Source organism: Chaetodon auriga, chromosome 2 (genome assembly GCF_051107435.1).
Source record: "Chaetodon auriga isolate fChaAug3 chromosome 2, fChaAug3.hap1, whole genome shotgun sequence".
NCBI lineage: Eukaryota > Metazoa > Chordata > Actinopteri > Chaetodontiformes > Chaetodontidae > Chaetodon > Chaetodon auriga.
In genome coordinates, this window is record NC_135075.1 from 9828684 (window position 1) to 9842966 (window position 14283).

The 14283-nt window shown below is 42.7% G+C and overlaps 1 protein-coding gene across 17 annotated transcripts in view; it reads right to left on the bottom strand.

The window, feature by feature from the left end:
- Positions 1 to 14283, bottom strand: part of LOC143334276 (band 4.1-like protein 1) — a 77999-nt gene that overhangs the window by 33979 nt on the left and 29737 nt on the right. For 11 of the 17 annotated variants that reach the window (XM_076753034.1, XM_076753026.1, XM_076753127.1 and 8 more), the window contains exons 2-3: positions 3735 to 3872; positions 2476 to 2643 (exon numbers count right to left, since the gene is read on the bottom strand). In XM_076753034.1, coding sequence (XP_076609149.1) covers positions 2476 to 2643; positions 3735 to 3773 — 207 coding nt within the window. In that variant the 5' untranslated portion in view covers positions 3774 to 3872. Of the gene's footprint in view, positions 1 to 2475; positions 2644 to 3324; positions 3385 to 3734; positions 3878 to 14283 lie in introns of those variants that run through there. The other 6 variants (XM_076753119.1, XM_076753077.1, XM_076753044.1 and 3 more) reach the window with 3 other exon arrangements.

The window sequence follows — 14283 nt, forward strand, 5'->3', positions numbered from 1 at the left end:
TGCATAGTGAAGCAGATTACACCCCAGTGAGCAGAGGGGGGAGACTGGGTGAGAGAAGTGGGTGAGGGCGGGGGGCCTCCTATCCTGCCTGAGGACCACGGGGAGTCTCAGCCATGCATCCATGACAAGAGACTTAATTAACCCATGAATGCGCACCTCCTTCGGGGAGCGCGTTCGGAAAGCGTGGCCTGCTTTTTCGCAACACTGTTATTACCAGCTCCTGAAAGCATGAGGGAGGTTCGGATATGGCAGGCATGAAGTTCCACCCCAGCAATTAAAGACAGGAAGGGAGAGCAGGCCTGCCAATGACCTGGAGGTTGGAGGCTCACACCAAACTAGAATTAAAAAAAAAATCATGGGCTGACAGCAAGCTGCTTCGTGCATGATTCTCTGGCACTGATTGGCAGTGCTGCGAGGGTGGGAGAATATTCAGGAAGAGCACTTAAGACACAAAAGCTTTCATAACCATAATGTGAACTATTGTTGTGGTGTGGAAAAGCCCCAAAGGTATTACTGAATGCTTTCATAGTGCTGAGAGAGAGGTTGGTGCAAGCATAGCATTCCTGATATTCTTACCTCACACACACAAAGTTTCATGCACTTGTGCATAAGTATCCTAAGGGGTGGCTCATAATAATAACATTGCTCTTCTATTTTCTCCTTGGCTGCACCTGGCTTGCAACCATGTAATAACTATAGATTTCCTAACACCCTTTTAACGACCAGTGCTGGAGGCTTTTATTGGACAAAAGCAACATCCTGTGAACCCCAGTATCTATCTAATGAAGATTTTTTTTTTAAATTAGTGCCAATAAGAAATCAGTATCAGTAAGAAAACAATACTTTTTGCTACCTTAGACAAAATACACAAATACAGAAGATCAATGAATTACATAACCTATGAAAATAAAAGTAGAACGTCTTCTGTGACTCTCAAATGTGAGAAAATAACCCTGAAGCCATCATGTTATCGCGGATTTGGGTTGAGAAGCTGGTTAAGAATTTGAGTGATGCTAATGAAAGACGGTACTGAGTTGCATACTGTAAAATATAGAATCCAGTGTTTTGGAAGCTTGACCCCTGCTGGAGACTTAAATCCAGGACATTTCAGCCCATGTTGAGTCCTCATCTGAATGTGAATGAGGTCTTACAGAGTCACTGGACAGTGACTTCCTGGAGTCACCACAGGTTGCCTGACAACCTCATATTGAGAACAAGACTCCGGGAAGTCAAACTATTCCTTTAAAACAAGCTATGTTTGTGTCCGTGCAGATAATGACAGGACATATAGTAAGTAGCATGACATTGTTAGTATACAGACAACTTGCCAGGAGGGAGACTGGATGAGGAGGCCTACTGTGCATCTCTGACACTATAGGCTGCTCCTCGCATCAATGTTGGTTTATGTTAACCTTCTCTAAACATAACCAAGTAGTTCTTGTTGTCTAAATGTAACCAAACGTGAACGCTAAAGGTGGCAGAAAACAGTCATAGGATTAATTCTCCAGTTGGAAACAAACATTGTTTTCCTATTGATAAGGGTGCCAGATCTTTAAAGGTAATGGTTGGAGGTCTTGTTGTAACGTTCGACACTTTTTTTGTTTTGTTTTGTTTTGTTTTAGATATATTGAGGTTATGCCCAGTCCTACCCATGAACATGCTCAGTGTATCTCCAGTCCCAGTCCATGCTGCATCAGACAGGAGTCTTGCTGAAGAAATGCAGAGGCAGGGCACTGAGCTGTGACACACGCTGGCTGCCACCAACAGGGCCAGACAGAAGCCTGATTTATCTCCATCATCTCAGGTACAGAGGCTGCGGCGCCAGACAGACGCATCATATCCTCGATTTGGGTGACTTAATGAATTGACAGTGAGTAGAATCGAAAGTTGAGCCTTAACAAGACAGAGCTTAAAATACTGCTGCATACTCACCTCCACAGTCGAGTAATTGGATATGAATTCCTTCAATCACAATACTGTAAAAGATATTTCAGGAGGAATAATAGACTTATTCTGGCACAGGTGGATGCTGATGCTAGCCATAAAAGCAAAGAAGTAGATTTATCTAAGGCAATGGACTTCCATCTATCTCTGCCCTTCTCTTTTATCCATGCCTTCAGTTTCCATCCACAGAAAGTGGGAAATCTCCTCACACTGCTGGACTAATGACAACACATATCTTGTGTGGAATGACGACGTTTTTGTGTGCATATACTTTGTGTGTGTGTATTACAGAAATGTGTAACATTGCTTTGGCTTCACCCCCCTGGTGAGCGCTCAGCATGGCACCCTCTCTTTTATTCTCTTTGCCTGTTTTATCTGCTCTGCGCAGCACTGTACAACGCACACAACTGCCTACAGAGGAAAATAACAACAAAGGAAATAAAAAACATTGCTTTTCAACGGTTTGTTCAAAGCACATTAAGGCTAATTCTAGAAGACATGTTACCACAAATTGTTTTTCATCACGCATACCTCAATTTCTCCTTCGAACTCGGCGGAGTCCAGCAGGGTCACTTTGAAGGGGGTGGTTTTAAGTCGCTTGGAGCCTTTCTGTGGAGATTTGGGGTTTTTGTTTGGCGACATCTTTTCAGACATGTCGTCCGTTTCTCTGTGTTCCTCACGATGCTTAGAGTTCTGTTCCTTAACACAGAAATGTAGAAAAGGCAGTCAAATAACACAGTTCTAGGTTTCCTTTGTCATCCCTGACACCTGAGTGGATATTTGAAACAGTTCAAATACACTGAAGTACTGTATCAATATCAGGACAATGCCTTAACATTAAGTTTTTTGATTATAATGGCGTGAGGAAAAGTCAGCATTGAGGCTTTAATGGATATTTGACTGTGTGCCATCTGATCTAATTCAAATATTGAAGAACATGAAGTAAAATGTGGAGCTACTGGAAACTGCATTGACTCCCAGTTGTTAAAACTAATCATTGCATTGCAAGACGAAACAGAAATCAGACATAAAATATAATCACAGCAGTCATCAGTGATGTTTTCCCCTTTATATAATCGACATATAGACTCTTTCAACTCTGTTTCAGACCAGGCAAAACCGCTGCAATATCAAGAAATAATGTACGTTAATGAATCCAGATAAAACTCCTTCATAACAAATGTCATCTTCATTATCTACAAGACCCGAAGGAGGCAATATGAAGAAATGAACCCTATTTTGCTGCCGTGTTATGATATTCTCAGCTCACTGAAGCACAAGCTATTGCATCAGCTCTTTGCACATTCAAACTCTGCTTAGTTTTAAGATCGTGTTTAGTTTTAAGTTTATTCTTATAATGCAGTTGTCACACAGATGTACCCGGTAACTGCCAGGTGGGGCTGGTGCTAACTGAACTTAAAAAGCTTGTACAGTTTAGACCTAAGAGTAAAAGAGGTGATATGGAATATGGTCAGCAAATCTGATTAAATTATATTTCACAAAAATCATACAATAAACCTCAAAATGGTAGACTAAAGTAGCATATTAAACTGTACGAGTACTAGTCAGACTTGGACTGTCAGTTAAGTTTAATGTATCTTTCACCCTTCTAACTGTTATTTTTAGCAGTTGTCTTACAGCTAGTGATGATACAGTGACTTCCTGTTTACAAAGTGGATTGATTTGTTGTCTTGTTTGTTTGTATTATTTCCTCTATCTTCACTTTCACAACCACTGCTAAGCCTTTGGCTTTGGCTGTAATCCATTAGTGCAATTATTGCCGCTCTGACCTGTTTGGCCATCTTGCTGTCCGAAGCGGAGTCCTGCATGCCTGCTGCTGCTCCCTGCTGGCTGGGAGGACTCCTGTCTGGCTCTCTTCACCTCCGACTCACGGCCTGCCTCTGTCGCTTCACCGATGTAACACCAACCTGCACCGAGACAAGATCACAGCAAAAATGTTCAAACAGTGTCTCAGGTGATTGGCGCCTTCTCTTCAAAATGCCCTGTCAAAAGCATTAATGCATGCTGTCTGTCAGAATCAAAAGAGGCGAGATGACAGGTGCTGCAGCTGGAGACTGTGAAAAATTCTGAACACGGATGCATTCAACCCAAAACAATAACGACACTCACGCCAGGATCACACGCTCATCACGCATTCTGAAAGCTGTGGCTTCTCGATACAACACAGTTTCCACAGACATAATTCACCTTGCTGTCAAGGACATTTACTTTAATTATAAAATCCTTCACTGAGCCAGATAATGATCATCTATTTAAGCAAGACAAGCTGCACCACTAAGATGACGACGACCAAAAAAAATGAATTAGAGAATTAGGCCATGAGCGCTACCGTCAGTGCTCCTGGCTATCAACAGTGCATTCCTTAAATCACAAAGGTGTTCAACCAAAAAACTGATAAAAGCACTGCCACTGATCCATGAGAGGATATGGATGCCTGGGCAGGCATATTATGTCTTTGTTTTGTCTAATACAAAAACATATTCAGGCATTAATACTAATCAACACAAAGACGCACACAGCAGAATATCAGAGTGCAGGGCACGTCATTTGTGTGAGTGTTTCATATTTGAAGTGTTGTTACTTTCCTTTCTGTGCAGCCACTTCCCCACCGCCTACCTCATCAACTTCTACTTCACTCTGTTCAATTCTACATCTTTCTGGAGATTTGTTGGAATATGACGCCTTCAGCTGCAGGTTATCAGTGTGGCTGGACTGTCAGTTTACATCGGTGGGTACTGTAAGCATGTCTAAACAGAGGCTCAATAGAAAGATATTAGAGATATCTGAGTAAATGAATTGGGACTTTTGACAGACAGCATCTATCAATGTCATCATCATTTATTTTCAAGAGTGTTACATTCACAGCGCCATGTGTAGTAGAGAGAGCAGAGTGGTAGCTTGGATGTGGGTAGCTGTTTTTGTAGTCGCGCACAGGCAGAGCTAACGCTATCTCCACACTTCATACCGCAGCACAAGCTCAGCTGGTTTTGCTGTTACAGGAAAGCCTCCTCTGCTGCATGCAGCGTCAGTATGTGTGTCTGTTAATGCTGTATGTAAATGTTCTTCATAGACGTGTCCCATAGTACACTGACTGACTGTTGCACTTACATAATACTCTATGGGTTTTCCAGCAAAGTAGATTATGTCAGTATGTGTGTGTGTCAGTGTTGGACAGTATAGGCGTTACTACTTTAACTGTATTTCTCAATAGTGCGGTGGTTCAGGGTCTCTGTTGCAGGGGAATACAGAGCTTGAGCTTACTTGATGGAAATATGGCAGAGGGTGAGGACGGAGAGGGACCCATGCTGAGAGAGTCAGGATTTTTGACTTCTTCTATAGTGGTTTGAGCTGTTATTAAATTTAGAGTTTGTCCAGCAAATGTAGCCAAGGCTAGATTGAGCATGCCCACGCAAGCACAAGGGCACACACACACACACACACACACACACACACACACACACACACACACACACACACATAGACACACAAACACAGATGAGCACACACTCTGGACACCTTGTTTTTTGTTATTACATGGAGTTTTTGTTGTTGTTGTTGTTGTTTTTGGTAGAATCATTTTTTGAGAGGAGTATCCCATTTATTTTTGGAATTCTGGGATATAAAACTGTCAATGCAAAAAAGGAAAAAATATATATATATATATTAATTTCAGGTTAAATGACATCCTTCATATGGATTTTACATCTTTACTGCAACCTCATGTAAGGACTGTACTCTTCCAGGAAATGTTGAAATTAAATGTGTGTTTATTCTGTCTGCATGATAATAAAAGATTTGAGTTGTGTTTTTTCAGGAGGAAACCTTTTTTGGTGTCACATTTTTGGAGCTCAGAAAAGCCAACTTGGTAGACATATTTTGTTTGCAATAGAGTTCCGTGTAATAATTTATATTCTTTTATGACAAGCTTTTGTTTCCCCACTGCAACGCTTTATTTGATGTCTTCTAAACCCATGTAGGCTGGGTACTTTTATGTGAAAGACACAGACAAAAAAAATAAAAAAAATCACATTGTGTGCATTACATTGGTGTCTGTTAGGGATAAAGTTGCATCTCTGCCTCCCCCGCAGTTGCCCACAGCTGCCTACCAACACCCAAAAATACAAGGCAGCCTGTTTATAGATATTCCTGTGTTCGAGGGTGTGTTCAAGGTTTTTTTTTTACACCACTCTGTGAATTGAAAAAGATGCTTATGACCCTGGAACATGCTCTTCCATGACCTTTTATCAAAGGAAGACAAAGCCCATAATGTGTGAACATATCCTCAGTGGGATCTATACTACACAGCATATAGGAATAATGCCTATGTATCAAACAGTTCCCAAGACATTTCACGACCTCGTACATAATTCAATCTTTATATAACCCAGGAGGTCTCACTGCCTCACAAGCAGCAAATCATATCCACGTAATGTTCCAGGGGTTGATGACTGAGGCAGGAACACAACCGGTTCACACTGGTTCAGAGGAGAGACAATCCCCCTCCGACTCCCAACCAGGGAAGGTCTTGACATATTGCACGTGGTTAAAGGAGTGTGAAACCCTCCCCCCTCACTCCTCCTCCTCCTCCTCCTCCTCCTCCTCCTCCTCCTCCTGCTCGGCTACGCTGTAACAACCGTCCCATTACTTACAATCACAGTGATTTGACAGAAATGAATTCCCTTCCTTGGGGACAAAAATGAAGCGTGGAGTGGTATGTCCACTCAGGGCCTCATTTCGCTCTTGCCGTCTGATCCAGCTGGGCACTGAACTATAAGTTGCTAAATCAATTTTCCCTCACTGGCTGAATCGTGGATATAACTGCCAAAGAAACTTCCTGATTGGAGAGGAAAAACTCCACCGGGTATCGTGTTCTGGTGGTGAAGGAAGCAAACACTCCGCACCACCATGTCTTTCTGTTATCGCCTCCCAGTACCATTCAGTCGAGCTGAAAATAACGTCGCGTCTCCCCTGTGTGCATTACAGGCGCACATTTTCTCATTCTTTCCAAGTCAAACAGAAGCTGACGTCCCCCCTCACTTAACATCCATCTGGGCTACATGACACAATGCATTCATCTACAGCCATCTGTGTGAATATACCTGTCTGCTGTGCTGTTTTGTCTTCACAGCAAAGAATTATCTGAACTCCAGTCGAACCATTTCTGTTCCCCACTGTGGACATTTTTCGCTTCTGTTCCGAACACATTACCGAGCACACAGCCAACCATGACACACTTACTTACCATACCCAAATTGATAGTTACTGCTGCTTTGAAGTGGTCGTAATAGATTTGTACAAAACATGTCAGCCAGTAATGAAAAAGCCCTTCGAGGACACATGCACACACGTGCACACGATTCAGAATACAGATCACACAAATCGCATCCAAAGTTAGTTTGTGGTAAATGGGGCCCCTTATTGAGACATCTTCTCATGAAATCAGATTAATTGGCAAATTAATGCAGATTGATGTCATGCAGCGAGGCAGTAGAGCCCTGCGAATGCCTTAATGTTCTGTAACAGACCATTACGCACAATCACCTCGGTCAAGTCAGCGACCGACACCTCTACAGAGGAGAGGAAAGCACCTTACAGTACAGGAATACACTGCGTGTTTCCTTTGTTGTGCACTGCGTGCAGTTCACTGACAATGTCTGTCTTTGATATCTGCCATCAGTAATAATGATTCATCACAGAGAAAAGCGCATTGTTTCCTTGGAGGGTTATGAAACGCCACTCTTCCCTAACAAGCGTAGCCTTTTCCCTTGTTTCTCCTGCCTCTATCTCTTTCTCTTCATTTTCATCAGAGGTGAGCTTTAATCTAAGTGAGGCAAGTGGAGGGAGAATGAGAGAGGGAGCGCGCATGTCTGTGGAAGAGTACTGGCTCAGCTCCTGGATGCAGTTGCCATGGTAACAGCATAGAGTACTCTTTTTTTTTCACAGCCGATCGTCTCTCTCCTCAGAGGAGTGACAGAGAAACAGAGAGACGAACGGAACAAGGAGAGAAGATGAGAGGCCAGAAGATGAGGCGGCCAGAAAGACAGAGGGATCAAGGATAAACTGAAAAGATAAGAAATGACAAGAGGGAGGAAATAAGCTGATGTGGCATCGCGACTCAAAGGAAATGTCAAGCAGCCTCCCCCTCTGGTTAGCAGTCGAGGGGCTGCACACAGCTGCACACAGGGACGGATGGGGAGTTTGAAGCAGGGATGCAGGCCGCTGCTGCTAACCTCCCTCTCCCATCCACCAGCAAACATAACCTGCTCCTCATCTGAGCCTCGACAGTGCACAGTCATCACTATTTGGCCCGTACACAACTCTAATTCCATTGTACAATCCATGGCTCAGCTCTGTGGTCTTAATCACATTTATCCATTAGCATGCACTGAGCGCACAATGCAGTCAAGTAATCACTGAGCACTGAGACAGAACACAATAGCAACTACAATACGTCCCCTTACCAGCTTGCAAATTATTTGCATATGAATTCAACTGTTGCCATGTAGTCATGGAAGTGAACACACAGGTCTGCAGCTACAGCTATAAGTTTCACTCTTAAAAGAGAGTCACAAGCACACTTCATGAGTTTTTTACTATGAGGAAGACTCAGATGTTGACCTTCCAGCTTCCACAGTCTGGACAACTGGTTGTAAATTAGAGTGAGACATTACTGATGTGTGACGTACAAAGAATTTACAGAACAACCTATAAATGATGAAATGACAGCGATGATATACTGAAGATAAAAGTGAAGTCTTGGATTACAGGCACAGAGAGTTAAAGTCCCATTCCGCTTCAGGGCTTGAGGTCAAATACAGCTGCAAAGTGGAAGAAGCTATTTCAGTTGTCCGGGGTTATGTGACTGACAGTTGGAGCACCTGCACCGCTTTGATGGATATGAAACTCCTCTGGTTCAATCAAAACATCCGCCCACCAAGCTTGAAATTCTATTGTGATTGTTGTAGCAGCCTGATAATATATTCATTCAGTTTATAGCTCAGTTGTAGATTTTGAATGAATTCAGAAACAACGGAGCTGTGTTTTGTTTCCAATTCCAAAAATAAAGCATTTTAAGAGCCAACTGCCAAACCATGCTGATGGCTGGTAGCCTAAGAGAATATATCCTCACTAGTGGCTCTGTGAGGCTGTATTTATGCACAATGGTGCTTTCAGCTAAATGCCAACACCAGCCTGCTAACATGTGCACAAAAACATCCTGATCTTTTATAATGTTAACCATTTTCACCATATTTTTTTAGCGTGCTTTCATGCTCATATTTTGCTGTGTTGCTGAGGTTAGCTGTGGTGTCGTTTCAGAAATCTCACAGTGGCACTCAAGGAAAAGTCATGGGATCACAAATGGAACTTTTCAGTTCATAACCAGATACTACCACGTTGCAACTCTGTGGTATTGGCCTCACAAACGTAAAGCATTGCTTTCTTTGAAAGTTAAAACGTGATCATCTCACCATGTCATCAACAACTCTGGCTCCTCTTCCTAGAAAGCAGCAGTGTCTCCGTCTGACATGTCTCGGCCCCACTGATGCACGGCACACTGCAGTATGTCAGTGACAGTTCATACAGTCACTCAGAGGCGAGGAAGGGAGGCTCAACGGCTCTCATTCACCAACATTACACATACGGCCTGTCACATACACTGACAACTACACTGAAAAACTCATGGAAGCCACTCAGTCATCGCCCAGAGCACATTTTTACAAAGCATCATGTGTTAAGAGATGCAATGTGTTTTTCCACTCGAGTGGCGTTCCGTTCCTAACATGACGATGCCGCCCAAACACCTTCCCTGCCCCCTCATTACTCTGCTACCTTTCCTGGATGAGCTCCTGCCAATGGTTGGTGACAGATGAAGCCTGAGCGGAAAGACTGATGCTTAAGTAAAGTACAGCGACAACAACTGCATGACTCTTCATGCTTCACATTCCTGCAACAGCCTGGAATCACCCCCTGAGAAAAAAACAGACCATGTTTCCTCCTTGCAGCTGTAGTAATAACACGTGCTCGCCTTCCTCTCAGCAGACTAGATGTCTGAACACAAAGTTTGCCACTCACTGAGCTAAATTAAAGGTGCTCACTCTCAGATGAATATCAACACACACAGTCGCAGATAGAGACCAGAATTAGCCAGAGCCAGAGGCTGGCTGGGTACAAATTGCTGCAGAGACATCATTCTGTCACAGTGTATCTAATGGAAGCTGACCTTTCTCATGCTGTGCTGGAGACCAGTGGTGCATGCACGAGGCAGGACGTCTCACCGCTGACGGGTCTGTCCCTGAAGCTGCCAGACGCCGTGCACCGCGGGGACTACAAATGCAGCTGATACTGGGATAAATGAGCAAAAGCAGCGACGCCAAAGGGAAATATAGCAGTTTGAGAGCATGCTAATGGGAGTTTAGAGCTGAAATGAGGACATGGGTGTGGGAGCACATGGGCGGTTGTGCAGCCATCATCATGAACCTTGGGGGCAGGGAGACACATGGTTGCAAGACATAGCTTGTTGGCTTGTAAGTGCTCTGTCAAAGCTGTGCTAAATTCTCAGAACCATGAATATGACACACAGATCCATGCTACTTAAAGGCATTACCCTTCAAATGCTTGCTTTTGAAATATTCCCTTTTGTCTCTTGCGAATGTTCAGGATACAATTGTCGAAGTCTCCCAAATCAAGTCTTCCAACTGTTCTTATTTTTTTCACTACTGCTTTTTGCCTGAATAATTATTATTTCATGGCAAGGGCTCATATTCTCCTCACCAAATGTCAAGAATTTGAGAGTACTTTGTACTGGTAATGGAAAAACAGTTTGAACAAAACAGTTTGTTCCATTTTATCCCATCAGATGCATACAATATGCTACATATCAATCAAATCTCGAGTCTAACACTTTCAGATACGAACACATGTGCCTCCTGTTTTATCAGTTCCTGTCAAAAAGTGCTGTCACACTCTCAAAGGCCACTGTGTAATTGTCTCGGCGTGAAGCCTCCGCTGTGCTCCAGTTAATGAGAGACTGTCACAATGGCTGCACATCCCAAACCAGATTCTCCACCACTGTAATCTGTGAGCGGCAAAATTCATTCCTTGCAACCACAATTACAGCTGGTTTTTGGCTTTGGTAAAGTGCTGATGACAAAAAACAACAAACCGGTCAGAGCGGTTCCAATAACGTTGCACTCAGTCAGTTTAACGCCTGGATGAAATGACTCGCGAGCGTTTTTACTGTTTAGTGTAGCAGGGTTAAAGATAATTTGATCACAAACACAGATAAGCATTGTTAAGATGCTCACTATTAACATATCACTTGCACAGATTTGGTAGCCTGGTGACTGTCAACAAGCAGTCTGACAAAGTATGTTATTACTGAATACATAGATCAGGTTAAGTCCCTCGCCGTCCCACTTTAAAGCGCACTTTCTATGCAGTTCACAAATGCAAAACTACAGTATAATACAAGATACTCCAGAGGCGTAAAACTCACCAGAATTGCAGGCTGATGCTGTTTGTTCTCCATTAGATGAGACAAACTCAACTGTGCCGCAGTTCAAGTCAAGCTGTCAATAAATCCACATCACTCAACAATTTCAAACAGGACTCGTCTGATGACCCAAACTGCTTGAAGATTTGCCTCAGCACGGCACACACACTGCTAGTCTCACCCTCATTTTCCCTTTCCCTTTGAAGAAATACACACACATGCACACACACATCCTCCCACGCAACACACTCACTTTCCCTTTGATTTCGCTTTCTGCATTAGGTCTATATTAATTTAGTTTTCTTTTTGTTCTTATGTATACATTTCATATTCATTTTCACACTTTTCATGTTTTTCTGATGTGTTTACAAGCCTCTAGCTTTTCTTCTGATTTGTACTGTTTACTGTAGCCTACTTTGTCATTATGTTTATTTTCATGCGGGAACAAATCAACTGCCTTGCAATCAGTCCGAAAGCAGTCATTGAATGCAGGAGCATTTGTTGACAAGCCCCTTTCAGACGTGCACCTTGATGTGATGAAATTTGACATGGTGGGCTCATGTCTGAATAATGTTTGAATAATGTTTGATTTACTTTTATGCAAAAGTCACAACAGCAGTCTTCCCAGGGGGGTAGTAAAATTTCCACTTCCAACACTGCATGAAGAATGCCAGCTGCTACCTGATAATATTGAAAAAGCCTACAAACTTCCCACAGTTTACCCTGTGTGTGTGTGTGTACTTAACTTGTGCTGCCATACCCTTTACATCACCTGGATTAAGTGATTTTCCTGGCGACTTCAGCGAAATGCAATAAACTGTTAACACAAACTTATCACCAGTGATGCTCCCCCAGATCTCCACTGGACCTCTTTAACACTAACACATTAGTGGTGGACTTTTGCTTGTCCCTCTCAAAGCAATACAACACTAGATACAGTGCAAATCTAATGTTTGTGCCATGTTTTTCTGCTTGTTTTTATTTGCTAGCTTAATATGCTCACTCCAGATCTCCAGAGCTTGTGAGAATTTGTTGTTGTTGAGACACATCTCCAGCAAAGTTAGTTTTCTCCACATTTGCTGGTCTGAAAAATTACATTTTAGTGTCAGAATGCTCAGATAAGTGGGGTGTGAAAAATGAGTCCAATATTTACTGCAGTGACAATGGGCAAAAGAATTCATCATAATCAGTGCTTACATTCACTTCTCTCTTTGAAATCAACAGACTCCGGATCATGCGTCTCCTATAGGCGTATGTCAGTGGCAACACCCATGTGACACATACAGAAAATGACTCCTCGGTGGGTGTCCCAGTTCCTGCATCATTTCTGTTGTCACATTATAAAGATGATGTGGTGACTGTGCTAGCTAACAGTTGTCTATGTCCACATCAGGCAGACAGGTAGCAACATTAGCATTCATTTGGAGTTCTGTTTCTGGCCAGCCATATCCTACCCTGTCACTAACTTCATCTGTTTTTTGTAGTTCTTGGCCGTGAGCATCCAGTGGGTTTATCAGAGCTTTAAATTGTTGAACTTAAAACATGTGTTTACTGCTGCTGGAAACAATGCTGATGACAGGTGTAGGAGTGAACCGAAACAGTGAAGCTGCAGGCCTCAACACCAAAACAACGAGCTGAGAGACACTGAAAAGCTCCACAGGGCGGAGGTAAACTGCTGAGTTTGGTAACAATTCTCGAGGAGTTCGTCACTACAAGTGACCCTTTACACATTACACATAATCATTTGACCTTTTGCTGACATCAAAACATTGAGAGGTGTAGCTTTAACGTGAGCACATTCCATCAGGAACCATCTTCTCCTTGATGTCATTATTTTCGAACACACCTGTTCTTCATCAGTGGTGCCACATACCGATCAAGCATTGGGTCTTCCTCTAAGAGTCGTGTCATATCTGAATGAAGCCATAACGAACATTTATGTAAGAGACACCTACTCTGTGTCTGAATGATGATAAGCCATTACTTTATCAAACAGATGAAGTCAGCACAGTTATATATTCCATGTACGTGCTCCCTCCTTTCATTTCAGTTTTAAGTCTCACTGGTTTGGTGTAATTCACTGCTTAGAATTATAAATGTTCCACAGAGCACAGTCATGCAATTCATGTCATTACACTGTTCCTGGATATATGTTTATAGACATCTATTTGCCTCTAGTAACAGTGAGATAAAATACCTAAGTCTGTTGTGAAATCCATGCTCTCCAACCGGGAAGTTGCAAGTCTTGCCTCATGACCCTGTTGTAAGCACTGACACAATACCTGCTTTGTTTCCCACAGTGTTAGCCTGGCTGGCGCAAGGCTCAGATTAGTTTTCCTTTTTAGTGGAAAACTGATCTGCACATAGGCTTTCTTTAAAATGTACTCTGCTTTTTTGGGTCAATTTCCAGTGACAAGGTGTGTTTCAGCAAGATGTGTTTCTCTGAAGAAAAAAAAAAACATTTTCATCTTTTGTTATGTTTTCTTTGTGCATTTGTGATGTGTTCAAGGTCAATCTATGTTCCCATTTCTTCTACTCAACTCACAAATATTGCTTTTGTTTAGTGAGGATTTAAGTGCTGCGTCTGTCCCGCACAAGAAAGTGACAATGAAGCCCCGGGTCAACCTGCATATGCATAATATTATGCTAATGGTCATGCTCAAATGCATTTTGCAAGCGCATGTCCTTGTAACAGAGTTCATCAGAAAGAGATCTCCACTGTGGGAATAAATGGAGAGAGCGCCACAGGCCTCGGATATCTACCATAGGAAGGACACAACTAACTGCCTCCTAACACTGAGCTGCCACTTATATACACAGCAATC